At 38.5% G+C, this 16,916-nt stretch overlaps 1 protein-coding gene across 1 annotated transcript in view; it reads right to left on the minus strand.

Annotated features, from left to right (window-relative positions):
• Positions 1 to 843: 843 nt before the first annotated feature.
• The window catches only part of Mtmr7 (myotubularin related protein 7), an 88,851-nt gene continuing 72,778 nt past the window's right edge, over positions 844 to 16,916 (minus strand). The window contains exons 8-14 of the mRNA XM_034520410.2: positions 15,531 to 15,640; positions 14,337 to 14,462; positions 12,659 to 12,708; positions 9,224 to 9,424; positions 6,974 to 7,114; positions 5,646 to 5,772; positions 844 to 3,290 (exon numbers count right to left, since the gene is read on the minus strand). Coding sequence (XP_034376301.1) covers positions 2,928 to 3,290; positions 5,646 to 5,772; positions 6,974 to 7,114; positions 9,224 to 9,424; positions 12,659 to 12,708; positions 14,337 to 14,462; positions 15,531 to 15,640 — 1,118 coding nt within the window. The 3' untranslated portion in view covers positions 844 to 2,927. The remainder of the gene's footprint in view (positions 3,291 to 5,645; positions 5,773 to 6,973; positions 7,115 to 9,223; positions 9,425 to 12,658; positions 12,709 to 14,336; positions 14,463 to 15,530; positions 15,641 to 16,916) is intronic.

Here is a 16,916-nt window from a genome sequence, read left to right on the forward strand (position 1 = left end):
AATGACTTGTGCAAACATGATCAAAATTCTTTAGTACTCAAGTGTTGGGAAGTAATGTCTTTAATCAATTATATATTGAAGTATTCTGAAACGCTACCTTAAATAACAAAATACTTCATGATTGAAGCTTAGAATGAACATGTAGCACTAGAGATTTTTAGTTGAATTGACCATGATTTATCCAGGGACTCTGAAAAGACAGGCTGCAGTAAACATGTATGTAGCTTCAGTGTTGATTTATAAAAAAAAAATAAAAAGACTCTGTGAACACATACCTAAATTATGTCTTGTAAAAGGATGAAGGGAACAAAACATGCATGGCTCTGATGTTAAAGGTGCCACATTATAAAGTAAAAAATTAAAATATATACATACTGTTTGTTTTTCGAAATATGTAGTCCAGTTTGGCATAGATGATATTTTTTCTTTGTTGTTGACCTACTGTCTAATATATATATATATATATATATATATATATATATATATATATATATATATATATATATAAATAAATAAAAAAAAAAGAGGCACCAGTATTTCTAAAAGCGGGTACTATAAAAATGACAAACAGCCAGGCATGACGACACATGCCACTAATGCCAGCACTCAGGTGGCAAAAGAAGGCGGATCCCGGAGTTTGAGGTCAGCCAGGGCTACATAGTCAGGTGTGTGTGTGTGAGAGAGAGAGAGAGAGAGAGAAAGGGGATTCATGTTATAAAGCTGTAAAAGCCATTCCCACTATATCCCATGTGTTGATTTGCTAGTAGATATACTATAGGAAATGAGTATTCTTATGTTTATCCTTATGTTTAATTGGGAAACTTTCTGAAAAAAATGCTCAACTTAACGTCTAAAGGAATTACACTTGCTTTATTTTTGTATTAACAGTATTTTTATATTACAGGTCTTTAGTATATTAAAGTCATTCTGTCTTCAAATGTGAACACTACTATATTGTATGACATTATGTGATGTGTATGACTCACACTAGGTTTTCAGTCTCTTGTCCTTTCTTATTACTGTATTTCTATTTCAAAAAAAAAAAACTGAATACATTCTGATAAAAATTTTCACACTTTAAATTACTGTTAAAAAACTAAGATTAAATGTATCTCTTTATTAGAATGTACTTACATAGCAAAATCAAATAAGAACAGTATGTTCAAACACAGCAACATTTTTTCATTAAGAGTTTTCAGATCAAAAGCTCAATTCAACTCCTATTTTAAATGCATTTTAACAAAAACTTCAGAAGTACCTTCAGTATTCCATGGTCATGAGATATTGCTAATATTACAGAAAGCATTAATTTTCTATATAATTTATAAAATGAAAAGTGCTGTAACCTTTATTCCCTGTGTTCAGCAGATGTGTTGGGGGTTTGAAGAATGGCTCCCAAAGGCTCATCTATTTGAATGCTTTGTTCCTGGCTGGTAGAACTGTTTAGGAAGGATTAAGAGGTGTGGCCTTGTTGGAGGGGTATGTTACTGGGAGCTGCCTTTAAATGTTCAAAAAGCCCAGGCCTTCCTTTTCCAGTTAGCTCTCACTGCCTCTTGGTTATGTCTCGAGATGTGACCTGTCAGCTGCTGCTCCAATGCCTGTTTGGCTGCTGCCATGCCTTCCACCATGATGGTCATGGATTCTAACCTCTGAAACTGTAAGCCCCAAATAAATTCTTTATTCTAGTTGCCTTGGTTGTGGTGTCTTATCACAATTAGCAGATGGTAACTACGTGATAAGCAAATTCCCTAGTTCTTTACCTTTTCCCTTGCAACTGAGTATTATTACCTGCTGAGTTTACAATGTTGTAATTCAGAGTCAGGTTAGTGCTGGCTCACAGTTTTGGTAGGTGTAATCTCTGAAATAGTAGTAAAAGGTTGCAAAGAGCTAATGTCTGGATTCAAATTTGAGATGGAGAAACTGAGTGAGGCTTCGGCTTTATTAAGTACTACATTCATGTTAAAGAAAGACATACATTTTTGAGAAGCAGAAGATACTCCAGAGGGGAAAAACAAAATGATTACATTTATTGACAGAGAAGGGTACTCTCAGTACTTATTTCTTTTTTAAATATTGATAAAAGCAGAAGGAATTGTTAAATGTTTGTGAATGCAAACTGCTTCTGGAAGTGAAAAAAAAAGTCCAAACATGAACAGGTATGAGAGAAAAGAGAGGAGGGCTTTATAAGCAGAGACATGCCAGGGGCGACTGTCTAGACAGCCTTAAGTGACGATGCTTTCTTTGTAGTGAATGTAATTTTCATAGTCTAACATGAGCCTCAGGAATGGTGATCAGTCTTCATTATGATTTGATAAGCTTACTATGACTTGTGCGGTTCCTCCTCCCAGAGGTCACTCCCACACATCCTAACCCTCAGAAGACCTGGCATCTATGAGGATTAGCATCATAGACTGTGGCTGGTTACAAAATTTGAAATTTGTACTCATTCACCATTTTGCAACATGCTCAGAATCTGTATAACTATCCACTTGTGTCAGGTGGTCAGATTCCCCTAAGAGATTACTTCCTTCTCTCCCTCAAATTTGAACTGTCTACCTAGGATATGGAGATTACACTAAGTGAGCACGTACTGGGGATCAGAAGACATGGTCTGGAGAGTATTGCAACATCTCCAGGTTGGTGATACAGAGCAACTGATCCTAAGGATGGTGTGAGGGTGGCTGATGGGAGCTGATGGGAAGGTCTTGATGGCCCGGCTGGCTTCTGTCCCTGTGCCCTCTGGGAAGAATGATTTGATAAAAGAACTGGCTATTGATAAAGAACATTTTTTTTTCCATTTTCACAGCTGTAATTTTATGGTTCTGGATAGAACTTGCCATTTCTCAACATTTTTACTACGAATTGCACTTTCCCCTTAATTTGAAAGTGTTTCTGTGTCTTTTACTTTGGAACTCCAAAGGGAAACTTCAGGCAGTGAGAAACACAGCTTCGTCAGAGTCTCGGTCCTTGCCGCTGTCTTCACTGGGCGCATGCTCACCAGCACTGGGAGATCGGCAGCTCAGATCCTCCACCCCAGACTCTTGATCACTGTTCACTGAAAGATCGGGGTCTGAGCTTTTGAAATTGTCTTGGGTTAGAATCAGAGCAGAATCTTCATCACCCTGGGAAGGGCTCCTGGATGGGAAGGACTTCATGTTCCCACTGTAATCCTGAGGAGTGTTGGCTGTGCTGTTGTCTGAGGTAGAAAACCCCGAGTGTTTGCTGGGTTCACTTTGTTTACTCTTCACTTTGGTGCCATTTAAGTGAACTTTCTGAATTTTTTCCAGCCTCTAAAAAATAAATAAGAAGTTTAAGAAAAGTCACAATTTATTCTTACATATATATTTGCATTATCTTACTGACTCCCTCCCAGTTGAGGATAACATTAAGGACAAGAGTCTTATGTCAGTTGAAAACCAGAAGTCACAAACTTCAACAGAATTAACTGAGAGTCTTGCTTTCTTGACCTCTAATACAAGGATGGTCGTAAGCACCTTGATAGATTGTCTACAGTGTGAACAATACATATGGTCACACTGCCTGGAAGTGCCCTCCATACTTTTTTTTTTTTTATGACTATACAATTGACATTAATTATTTGCATCGTATTAACTCTAAACTTTTTTTTTTTTGTTTTTGAAACATGTTTTACGTATACAAATATTTGCTTGTACATAAGTCTGTACACCGTGTGTGTGTGTACATGCGCCTGGCACTTGTGGAGGGCAAAAGAGGCTGTTGGATACCTTGGAATTATAGTTACAGATCACTGTAAGCTGCCATTTGAGTGATAAGGATTGAACCTGGGTCTGATGGGAGAGTTGTCTGTGCTCTTAGCTGCTGAGCTACTTCTCCATCCCCTAAATGTTTTTGTAAGGTAAAAATGAAGTATTTATATCATCAAAATAGGATTTGCTAGAACATGTATCCTTTCAAAGCATGCAATTTAATTCCTCCTCCCTAGAGTTGCATTTTGTGTCAAGTCTCATGATACGTGCCCTTTTTTGGTCTTCCTGTGTTCATGTATCAGTAATTCACTGCTTCTAGGGCTCAATTACATTCTTACACATGGCTATACTGTTCCTCCACCAGACCATTGTGGGCTGTTCCAAATACATTTTACATCAGTATCCTTTAATGTAAGTAGGGCAGTGTGTGAAAATTAAGCATTATACATTCAGAAGCATTCCTAAGGGTTTTTAAGTTTTAGTGCGAAGGGCTGTGCTGGACCATAGGAAGAACACAATTAATCCAGATGCAACCATAGCACACCTGAAGATTGTAACACATGGGCAGAGTTCTTGTAGTCATGTCAGAAAGGTAAGATGGTTTTGAGGAAAAGAGTACAGAAAGCACTGTAACAAGACTAAAAGAGCAGCACCTGGACCTTGCAGTGGCTCGAAAGCCACAAAGGCAGGAGTTGGAAAATGCTGTGAGTTACATGGGGAGCACTGGAGACGAGAATGGAAAGGGATTATGATGCACTATGGGATAATCTTAAACACTAGGCTAAAAAACTTTAGCTATTTTAAAGAAATAAAGCAACATTTAATATTAAGGTACTTTTGATATTTTATATATCTTGTTTCTAAACTTTATAAACTTTCAGTCAAAAGAATGCTATAAGAAGCAGCATCCTAATAGAAAACCAGATGTGTTTGTGAAAAATAAATTGGCCTCCAACACTATAATCTACTGCTCCTTTCAGTTCTCCAAGTTCATTCTTCAGTCCAAGGTCTCAGCTCTACTACTGCCTCCAATCATGTGGGTCACGTGAATTGTGGATTGCAAGGCACTGCACTCAGGCACTAGGACTCATTATAAAGTAGTTATCTTGCTGCATACAATTAGAGCTATTTCTCCAGTGATGTACAGCATTGGGTACCTGAATATAAGTATGTACCCCACATGCATCCAATGTCTGGAGTAAAAGAGACATCAGATCCCCTGGAACTGTAGTTACCTATTACAGTTGTGAGCCACTATTGGGTACTGAGAACCAAATCCAGATCTTCTCTTAGGGTAGTACTCTTAAGCACAAAGCCATCTCCAGCCCCACCTCATTGTATGTAAAACACTGATTCTAACTTGAAAGTATAGGTTCCAAACACTAAGAATTTATAGCCAGTCCTTGGGCAAGTGAATGTTAAAATAAGAGTTTATAATGAATGGGGCAGAATGAATAATACTCACTGAAGATGAATACAGCAAATGCATTTATGCATAACACAACATCTCTGCCCAGTGACGAAAATTACATCGCCAACCTAGGCTATTTACATATCAATGCAGTATTAATATGTAATTTAAAAAATGGAGCAGCAGGTTTTAATTCAGTTGAATGTATCCAATTTTGCCTTTTCACATTTTCATGAGTTTTGGGTTTGTTTTTTTTTTTTTAAAGAAAAACGGTGATGGGAAAAATAAAATGTACTGACCAATGAATTATTTCTATGAGCTGAAGTGAGCCAGAAACTAACACAGATGACTGAACAGTTTTCTGTTTGGGTTTCGTTTTCTGGGTGTTGACCCACTGACTTAAAAATGGCTCATGCTACATTTATGTTTGAGATCTTAAGGGTCTTCCTCAAGGTAATGCTCAAGAAATGGGAATGGGAAGATATAAACAGTAGCAAGACTCTTACTTCTTCTAGGGACTGCAGTTCTTCCTCCAGCTGCTGGGACTCCTCCTTCACAGCCATGAGATAATCTGTGACAGACTGTCGAGGCTGCAGCCCCTTTTCAAAGCGGTTATACATCCCGTTCCAAAACCTGGAAGGAATAGCACATATCCCAGTCTGAAAACCCACAATCCCAAGTCTTGTCTACAGTATCACAGCCCAACAGTATTAATAATCAACAGCAAGTTACAGGCTTGGAACAGCAACTACTAAAAGTAATCACTTCAGGTTAATAGTTCTTTCTAGGGTAGTTAACTTCTCTTAGGAAGAGTAAATTTATCTTAATAGTAAGAACATGCATAATATGTTTTCTATAATAGACTGAAGCAGCAAATTTTATCACTGGAACGTGAGGATTTGTGATTATATAGTTAGAATTCATGCTGCAAAGAATACCTGGCCTTTAAACTTACAACAGCTTTGACTTTATTACAAACATAGAAACTGACATTTGCATTTTCAATAAATCCTAGACAGTAAAGCTTTATGGAATGCAAATGGAACAAACTGTCATGCTGGGGGTATCTTTAGGCCTATTAAAATGCCTTGAGGGCAAGGTATCTTACTTATCTCCAGCACATAGAACAGTGCCTGAACTGCAGTAGTTTTAACCATTAGTTATGGGCTATTAATGAATTAGCTGTGATACAAATAACTGCAGCATGTCTTGATTAGTCTTAAAGAGTGCTATTTTGCATAAGCCATGCAGGTATTTTTTATATAGAATTAATATTCTGCTATGCTAGCAGAGAAATAGTCACTGAGGTGACTAGGACTGAAACCATCTTAAGGAATGGAACACACAGTAGGGTCAAACTGTTGGATACAAGACTGAAGTGAATCCAATGGAGAGCATGCAGTAGAAAATATATCTTCACTAGAAGCTGTGAAGGTCACCGTGCTCTCCCCACCCAGTACCATCTTAAAATCAATGGTTTCCACAGGCAGATATTTCCACCAAACTTGTGCTTCAAATTCTACTTGATTTTCTCTCCTCCTTCACTTCCTTTCTTGCACTTCCAATTTACCATGATGGGAACTTGTATTGTGAAAGGTCTTATTACAAAGCATCAATTTCTAAAGAGAATCTCACATGTAAAGCAATGCAAAGAGACAGAGAAAAAAAAACAGCATTGCCAGAAATGCCTCCATCAGATAGCCAAGCTGGGTTTTATGGTGGGTTTTATGTCCAGCAAAGCCTTGAAGCGCTTATTTCGTATACTTTGGCCTCTGAATGTTAAGTCATTAACAGTTGTAAACCACATCTGGCAAGTTCCTAAAGACTGACTTACTTATATGTAAAGTTGCATGGAGCTGTAGGCAGGTGAAGGCTCCCTTGGGTCTGACTGTGGTCAGCTCTAAACAAGGGATTGAGGTAGTCAGCCCGATTCTTCCACAGGTTTGACCACAAAGAGTAGGTTCTTTCTTGAATCCTGTTATTTCAAAGAAAGGTGAGAAATGACAAATCTTGGTTCTTCTAGATAAGCATTTTACATTAAAGCTGGAGAAGAATTAGTATAGCAGTGACATTACCATTGGCCAGTAGCTTCTTGGCATGGCACAGAAACATTCTTACAATAGTCTCCATACTGCTACTATCTGTACTAGCCTTGACAAAATGTGTGGTTATTTTGAGTACTTAAACATCGGTTATATCTTTTTTTCCCTCCAGTTTTTATCCCTCAAATAATTACTGGATACTTAACTTTCCAAGCAGTGTGATACATGTTTCAAGTTTTATTTAATCCACAATAACTATATGTCCTATATTTCTGGATGAAGAGATAAATGAATGGAAAGTAGTCTCTCCAAATCCCACAGGTAGTTAGTAGAAAAGCCAGTATTGAAAGCCAAGCAGATGCCATTAGGATTAGCTATCCTAGTACAACAGACCACAGACTATGTGTCTACTACTGTGTGCACACTCTTCCTCATGTATGCTATGGTTTCATCAGAGGCTAGCATTCAACCTCAGGAGTCCTCCTTCAGGAACTGTGAGGTTATGTGTGGGCATGCATGTGTATGGGCAGATGTATATGGGTGCACGCGTACATGCATGCATGTACAAGTGAAGGCTTGTAGTTAATGTCAAGAGTCATCCTTACCTGGTCTACTTTACTCACTCAGGTGGGCCCCTCTCAAACCCCCACCTCACAGTTCACTAGCCAGCTGCTCTGGGGTAACTGTATTATATTAGTTCTGGGATCCAAAACTCCATTTTGTTTGTGGCAAACATTGACCACTGATCCATCTCCCAAATACCACTTGTTTTTTAAGTAAGGCTCTCTCACTGAACCGAGAGATCTAAAAGGATCTGTGTCTATTTCCCCAGCACAGGGATTATAAGGACACCAACAAACCAGAGAGATGGCTGACTAAGTAGTTCTTTCAGAGGACCCAAGTTCGGTTCCTAGTACCCACATGGTGGCATACCTCCCGTAACTTCAGTAACAGGGGATCCAGTACCCACTCTTGACCTCTGCATGTATCAGAATGTGTGCAGTGCACATTCAGGGAAAAAATATACCTAGAATATAATAAATCATGCTAAATAAATAAGCGTGCTGCTACACACCCAGTGTTTGTTGTTAAATGTGAGTTCTGGGGATTGATCTTAGGTCTCCATGTGTATACAGGAACCACTCTGAACAAGCATGGACTGTGTAGAAATCATACTTAATATTTCATGGAGAGAACAAATTAGCAGGCACCAGAAAAAGTCTTTTCTGTTCCACTCCAGATGGCACAAACCTACTGAAATTTATTTGATTTGAACTCATTTTTCCCACAATTAAACTGGATGTCATACACAACACAGTACAGTTAAAATCATTTTCATGCCATAAGTACCTCAAAAACTTCAATTTACACTTCTTAAATCATCTTAATTTATATTATGAGAGATTCCTCATTTCAGATACTATTAGTCTTGACTAATGCAACACAGTTTTAATCTAACCCGGCTGGAGTTGTCAAGTGTGGTGGTACTTGGGTACAAAAATCATGAGTTCCAAGACATGAGTTCCTGTTTTCTATCACATAGGCTATACTGTGACACTCCATCTCAAGTAAACCGGGGGTTTGGAGGGAGTAAAAGACACTATATAGGATCTACTTGAATGAAAATGTCTTTATAATCAAACTCACCAACTGCTATATACACTGAATATACTCAATTTAAAAAATCAAATTAAAAACCTAATGCCCTCAGTTTCAAATATGCTTTTCCATTTAACTTGAAGTTTTTATTATCTCTATCAAATGTCTAATTTTTTTAAAGACAAAATTTCTTTAATTCCTGAAGTTTCCTTTAATTATTAGTGTCAAGTCCCCTATTTGATTCAGACAGAAATCACAGGAAAAAGTGACTACATATTTTTGTGATCTGGTAAATAACATTTAAACCACTTATGAAATGATGTCAGGAATAGGAAAAGAATGTAAAATAATTTTGTAAGTCAATAAGTAGTTCTCAGAATTATGAAAATGTATATGAAACTCCAAGTTGACAAAATCATTAAAAATTGGACACCATAACTTACTTGAGTTCTTGTCTCTCCTTCTGGCTATTACATAGGAAGTTTCCAAACTGGCAGGAGTAAACATGATGTTGAATGTGAATCAGAAACCTCTCATTGAACTCGAAGGCACAAGGGAACTGTTCCATTAACTGCCAGACACACTCAATGAACTGGTCGATCACTGGAGAGATTTCTTTAGGGTCACCATCTAAATTGCCATATCTATAAAACAAAGTATTCCAAACTGTATAACATAGGAGCTTTTTGTTTTAATTGGAAAGCTATAAATGCAAACATCATAAAAGCAACTTTAATCCCTAAGTAAAACGTAAAACCTTAGGATGAAATAAGAAAATAAACTTTAAAATTCCAATTGGGAGATAAAGATTGTAATAGAAGTCTGGATAGAGAAGAGAATATATGTGACAGAAAACTTTTCCTGGACAAAAAACTTCTAGGTTCTTAACATTTGTGTTACTGCCTGTAAAGACCACTACTTCAGCAGAGCTGACCACAGATCCCATACTACAGTGTTCCTACTCACAGTTCTCTATTGAGACTACCAGTGAATGGCACTAGTTTGTGATTATTAGAAATAATCCTGGGTCTCATCCCCAGCCCTGTACCAGCCTGCTTGAAGGTGCCCCTCCTCCCATCCCACTTACCTTGCTGTGGAACCAGATTTCCTCTTTCCTGTAGACATTCCAGCCCTCCCTCCCTTTGTGTCTCATGACAATTCCCATTCCTCTGTGTCAGCCCCATATCTGGAAGCACTCTCTACTTGAGCCCCCCAGTGGCCATACTTGGCAGGGTCTTTGGTAAATAACTCACACTCCTCTTCCTGTCCTCCATTAGGACCTCCCTCTCCTTTATCACTTCCAAGATCTAATCTCTTGATCATACCTATTCACTGTGGACCCTGCTTCTAGGTATGCCAGGGATCCCCTTAGCTCTTTTCTGAAGCCCCTTTCAGCCTTTTATCCTTCCCAGTTCAATCCTTTCTGCCACCCATAGACTTGCACAAGCACTCTCTACCAAGCAACCCACAGCCAACACACTTTCCTAAGAACTAGAAGACAACAGAAACCAAGGAATAAAAACATCCACCAAACAAAGACAATTCCACATACAATTACAATCATTCCAAACTCAAAAGCCTAGACACCAGTATAAAAACAGTACCAGTCAGGATGGTATGTCTCCCCTAGAGCCCAGCAACTGTATCACAGAAGGCCCTGAGTATTTCAACATAGCTGAAGCCAAGGAAAAGACCTTAAAATATCCTTTATGAATAGGATAGAAGTCTTTAAAGAAGCAAATAAATCCCTTAGATCTGAAATCACCAACAGTGGGAAGAAATGAACAAAACAGTTGGAGCTAGGAAGTAGAAATAGAATCAATAAAGAAAACCCACACTGAGGGAAATTTGGAAATGAAAAAATTAGGGGCTAGGTGGTGGTGGGACACATCTTTAATCTCAGCAGTTAGGAAGCAAAGGCAGGTGGATCTCTGAGTTTGAGACCAGTTTGGTCTGCAGAGTTAAGTTCCAGGACAGCCAAACCTACACAGGGAAACTGTCTAGAGCTCAAGCAAAGGCTAGCTTTACCAAGAGAAACTGAGATAGAAAAAAAAAAATTCAGGCATTGAAGACAAGATAGAAGAAATGGATACTTTGGTCCAAGAAAATGTTAAATCTAAAACAATCCTGGCACAAAACATCACAGAAAATATTTTCGACTAAAGCATGAAAGAATATGCTCCTATTTTGCAGGAGGTTCCTATCAATGTACAAAAAGCATACAGAATACAAGATACCATGGACTAAAAAGTAATTAGTTTCCCATGGCATATAATGCAACACTAAACACACAGAACAACAACAACAAAAGAATATTAAGAGCTGCCAGGGAAAGAGACCCAGTAACATCAGGCATACCTATTAGAATAACACCTGACTTCTCAATGGGAATTGTAAAAGCCAGGTGGTCTGGACAGATGTTCTATAACCCTAAGAGACCTCAAATGTCAGCCCAGACAACTATACCCAGCAAAACTTTCAATCAAAATAGGTGGGGGAAAAAAAGACATCTAAAAAAAAAAAAAAACTTAAGCAGTATCTACAAATCCTGTCCTACAGAAAGCACTAGAAGGAAAACTTTTACCTAAAGAAGAAAACCATACCTTAAAAGCACAAGGAATAAATAATGCCAGAACAGCAAATCAACACATCACAACAAAATCTTACAAGATAGACTGGTGCCTACACCCCAGTGACTTGAGTACAGGGAGGTACTCTGTATGCTACTGTATGCTACCAAAGGAGAAACAAACATCAAGCCAGCTATAAGCCATTTGACTTACAATGCTTGCAAGATACTGCAGGTGCAATGGTGGCACAAAACTTGTATGAGTAACAAACCAATATCTGATGTGACTTACGGGGCCCACTCCATGAGATGGAACCCATACTGAACACTGCTTGGGTAACCACGATCCTGAGACTAGATAGCTCAGGAACCTAGGGTAAAACCAAATACTACTGTCCTACTAAAAGAACCCCAATAAAGTAACACACAATGGCATTCTATTGTACTTATAGATCAGTACTTGCTTAGCCATCATCAGAAAAGACCCACAGCAACAGAGCAAAAAATGCAGACCCACAGCCAGACAATATGTAGAGTGGCAGACCTTAGAACACTCAGCACTAAATGTTATGTGTCCTGCAGAAGAAGAGGCAGAAAGAGTTTAAGAACTAGAGGGTTTGGAGGAAGGACAGCAGGAAAACAAGACCCTCTAAACCAATATGGGGCACATAAGAATGTACTGAGACTGAGGCAGCCTGCACCAGGTGGGACCCCAGAGCTAGGAGAAGTGGGTACATGTTCCTATCCCTAATCCATAAGCTATCTCCAGCTGATGACCACCTGCAAATGGAAATTAAGTTTCATCCAAGGGAATCTGATTAGGGAAACAAACTACCCTTAAGGGCACATGAGGGCACACTGAATATCCAGCAGTAGATGACCAACAGAAAACAAATGGCTGCATCTTTGGAGGTCACTGTCTCAATGTCATGTCAGGGCCTTTTTCTTTTTTTATCTTTTATTGTTTTTACCGTTCAGGTTTGTATACATTATAGCTTCTGGTTTTGTGGTTTTATAGAATCTTGAGTGTGCAAACAAGTCTCTATGTCTGTATCTATTTCTTACACATTTTCTTAGGCTCGTTTCCTTTGATTTGTTTGTCCTATTTAAATGTGTTTTATTTTTTGTTTTATTTTCTTCTATTTTATTATCATCCCTTAGATACCTGTTTGTTTTCTAATGAGAGGTAGAACAGGGTTAGATACCTATGAGAGAGTGTGGGGAGGAACTGGGAAGAGTAGAAAGGGTTTTTGTAACCAGGATATAGTATATTAAAAATAAATCTATTTTCAATGAAAATGTTCCTTACCTATGATTAAATTTATGTCCGAAGGAAATCCAGTCCTTTTCAATTAATACCTACACACACATAAAAAAAGAATAAAGTATCATGGCAACTTCTAAGGGAAATATAAGAGAAGCAAACTAATAAAGGACTGCGTTACTGGGACTAGAGGAAAGTCCCACGTGATTGCGAATATGCTACTCAACAAGAGAGGCTTCATTAGTGTAAGAGCACTTGATGCTCTTCAGAGGACAGTTCCAGGACCTAGCACCCATATGGCTCCCCACAACTATCCATCACTCCAGGTCCACATGCACATGTTGCACACATTCATACTTGCAAGCAAAACCTCTTACATAAAACAATAGTAAATAAATCTTAAAAGAACCACATTATCCAGAATGTATCCAGAATTAAGACCTTCTTTATGAAAATTTAAAGGCACTATGCTTGCTGTCATCTTGTTGGACTGACAGCCATTATTACCCATCATTCTAGAGGAGGGGAATACAGATGAAATGTTCTCCAAAGATCAGGTCTCAGGGAGTACTTCATGTCCTATTCTCTCTATTCTTAACCTCATCTGTTAACCAACACAGAATGCTGTTTTCTTTTTAACAAATGGTTAATGAAATAATATGGAATAATTTCATTAATATCACTCCTTAGAGCTGATGTCTGCCCTTGACAACTCAACTGTCTTTTATAAATGTAATGGCCTAATGTGGGAAGAGTCTTGTGTAGGAAAGAAAAACTATGTACGTAGGAAACTTGACGCTCTCCACTAAACAAAGGCATCTAGTCTGGTCAGGAATACACTGAGGCAGGAACATTCATATCTCAGTTGTCTAAAGTAGTATGTTCTGAAGAAGTGGCTGCCTCTTCTGCCTTGTCCCCAGGGTAACAGCTGACATAACTCACAGAACTGGTCGAGTGATACAGATATGGGTTTTGTTTTTTTGTTTGTTTGTTTGTTTTTTGGGTTTTATTTGTGGAGGTCCTGTCAGCCTCTGTCCCTAGCAGATTCAGGATCTACCAAAGTACTTTCTATCAAATTATAGTCAAGAGGCAGGTACCAGGTCACCTAGTCACCAGAAAACCCCTACACTCATTTGAAGGGATTCTGTCAGCTTTTCCATAACATCAAATCCCAGACTCCTGCAGATGAAGTCAAAGTCACATTGTGAGGTACACCCAAAAAGTTCCAGCTATCAGGATGTGTTCCCAATTCAGCAGATAGAAAACACTGAAATTCAATTCTATCATCCAGTTTTGTCAAGGACCACTTAAAAAATAGGAACTTAGGAGTGAATACTGTCTCTTTTTTTCCCTCCCAAGAACTACTTGTATGTACAATACTGAATTTTTTCCAAATGTGTTTTCTGTTGATATAATCATAAACTAACCCAACTTGAGATACTTATGAGCAAATTATGTATACAAATCATTATTTTCCAAATTTTTAAGTATATTTTAAATTGCTTCTAAATTCAAACCTAGGAGCATTGAAGTAAACTAGTTTTAACACCCTCAATATTAATGTATTTCAAGCCTATTTCAGTTTCTCCCCTTTAATCAACCTTGCTGATGTACTAAAAGAAGAATAATGCCGCTTAGGAAAAAAAAGTCACAAGACTCTAAAAATGAAATGCACTCCTGATCAAGGCTCTGCCTCTCTCAGGAAGGTTCTCACCAGACTCACCATGAATCCTTTCAGAGTCCGGTAGTAAGGGTCTAGCAGCAGGCTTGCCACCGAACATACTTGGGCCGTTCTGTCCCAGCCGTCAGAACAGTGGACAAGCACACTTGCCCCTTCCTCTGAAACTGCCTGAAATGACAGAGTCACTGTGACTATTAGGTTTGGCTACAGACTAAGTAACTCGGAATTAGTACTTAGGCCCAGCTTTCTTAGACTAGCAGCCACAGCTTGTTCTTCCTTTCTTCCTTCTTTCTTTTCTTTCTCATTACATATAAAAGCCAACATTCAAGTCACCATGAATCTAACAAATATACTAAATACAAGTAATATGCACTATGCAACACACGTTCATGACCTGTCCCCAGCTCACCTGCAACACAAGTTCTGCCTTACTGAAATCCTGGCGTTGCTACGAGTCTTTTCTACAAAGGAGAGGTACATAAATTCTAATTTATCAAATTATGAAGTTACAGATAAAAAGAAAAGGGCCAAGTAATACGTTCAGAGGAAGAAGAAAAGGTAAAGATTATATCAGGAACTGAATGAAAGAATTTCTATCGGTTCTCACCGATATGCGTCTTTTGCTGTCTTGCACTGGGAAATACAGTGATTATATAGCATTTATCAGTAACTGAAATTATACTTTGTTTATGTGTGTATGTCACTTCTGTAAGACGCTTGACTTCATGCTGTTTACTACCACGTCCACAGCACAGTGCCGGGACTAACAAGGGGGAATAGCTCAAAAGTGGCATCACCATCAAAGGCATGATTCTCTTATGGCAGAAATCTAGGAGAAATTTATTTATAGAAAACACCCAACATCGTAATAGAATTATTAAACATTTTACATAAAAACATTTTATATTAAAAAAAAAAAGTTTACATTTAAGTTCCAGCAAGATCCTTCCAATGGTAGGATGGAATTTGTTAGCTTTTGCTTAAGTCATGACTGAAAAGCAGGATAAAATCTGATGAAAGAATATTCTGGAAATATTTTAGCATTTGACCACTGTGTTAACACAGTTATCTGCCCACTGCACTCTTTTACAAAATCACTTTCACCACATGAGGTCAGCAAAGCCTGCTACCCATGCGTGAATATAGGAGAGCCAATAGGAAGAGGACAGACCATGCTCTGAGGTTATATTCGCTTCATGTCTAATCCCTTAACTCTTTTTCTGTGCCTTCACAAACCTTTGCAATGAAGATGCCTGCATCCATGATGGCTTTGATGTGCCTTAGCCAGCCTGAGTTCTCCAGCCCCCACAGGAAATCACTCATAGAGGGAGATTTAAGTTCACACACTGTAAGAAAAACCATGGTACAAACATGAAATTAAGACAATCTCTCATTCTACATGACCATATTTTAGAGTGATTTGTTGGCTTTAGTCGATACAGTCTAGTTAGTCAATAAATATCCAAGTTTGTAAAATTAGACTCTATTGAACCACATCAAATAAGGCTTTTAAATTTTTTCTCTGATCATCAACACACTGAATCTGTTACGAGAGTCCTACTAGTAATGAGAATCACTGACTGCTGCATTGCACAAGTCTCGCACAGACCGTTCCTTACCTTTCTGCTGAAGATACTACAACTGTGCAGCTGAGGAGCGCCTGCCTTCAGAATGCTAGGGGGGAATCAGCACAATGCTGACTCTAGCAATTAGCCAGTTAGAATGCTTCACCACCTCAATGCTTTACATTAGGACTGCTGTAAGAACTCACAATGGAGTAACCCTAAAAGTATTCCCTACATGGGAAGACTGCAGCGCCCTTTGCCAGCAGCCTACTTGTTGCCATTGTAACTTGTGTACAGAATGAGGTCTATACCTTTGCTCCCAGTCCCGTGCATCAGGCCCTTTGACTGACAGAAAAGCTAGGATCCCAATGGTATCTATCTTTATACATGCAAAGCAGGTATACAGGCCCTTCTAAAGCATTAGCAACAAGAAATGGTGATGTCAAGAACTCATCTTGTATTTAACACAAGAAACTAAAAGCCTTAGAGCTGATAAGTATTCTATGTATCTCTAACAGCATTTCAAACCTTATGAGTATCCACGGGTATGAAAACCTTTCAGATCTTATAGATAAAACTGGGAAAATTACATAATGATCTACAGTTTTATTTCAGCCTAAGTATATTCTATGACACACTCATCCATGTAGTAAACATACAGAAACCAGGCTGCTCTGCTTCCTAGTCCCAACTGTCAGTAAGTGCTGTATAATCTTACAGTTGTCATTCATCCGCTTGAGCCTGTTTCTTCATTCTTTTTTTTGGGGGGGGGGATAATTTAATTAATTATATCTCTTCCTCCCTTCCATTTCTTCCCTCTAAATGTCCCCATATTCCTCTCCCCATTCCCCTTCAAATTCATGGCCTATTTTCTCACTGTTACTGCAAGTGTGTGTGTGTGCGCGCGCGTGCACGCGCGCGTGCGTGCACACGCAATAATAACCATTTGTGCACATACAATGTTATCTGTATATATGTTTTTAGGACTGACTGTTTAATATTGAATAACCAATCAATATGTATGCTCTTCCAGGGGGTGGGGGTGGGGGAACTACCT

This window comes from Arvicanthis niloticus, chromosome 16, assembly GCF_011762505.2.
Source record: "Arvicanthis niloticus isolate mArvNil1 chromosome 16, mArvNil1.pat.X, whole genome shotgun sequence".
In the NCBI taxonomy this organism is placed as follows: domain Eukaryota; kingdom Metazoa; phylum Chordata; class Mammalia; order Rodentia; family Muridae; genus Arvicanthis; species Arvicanthis niloticus.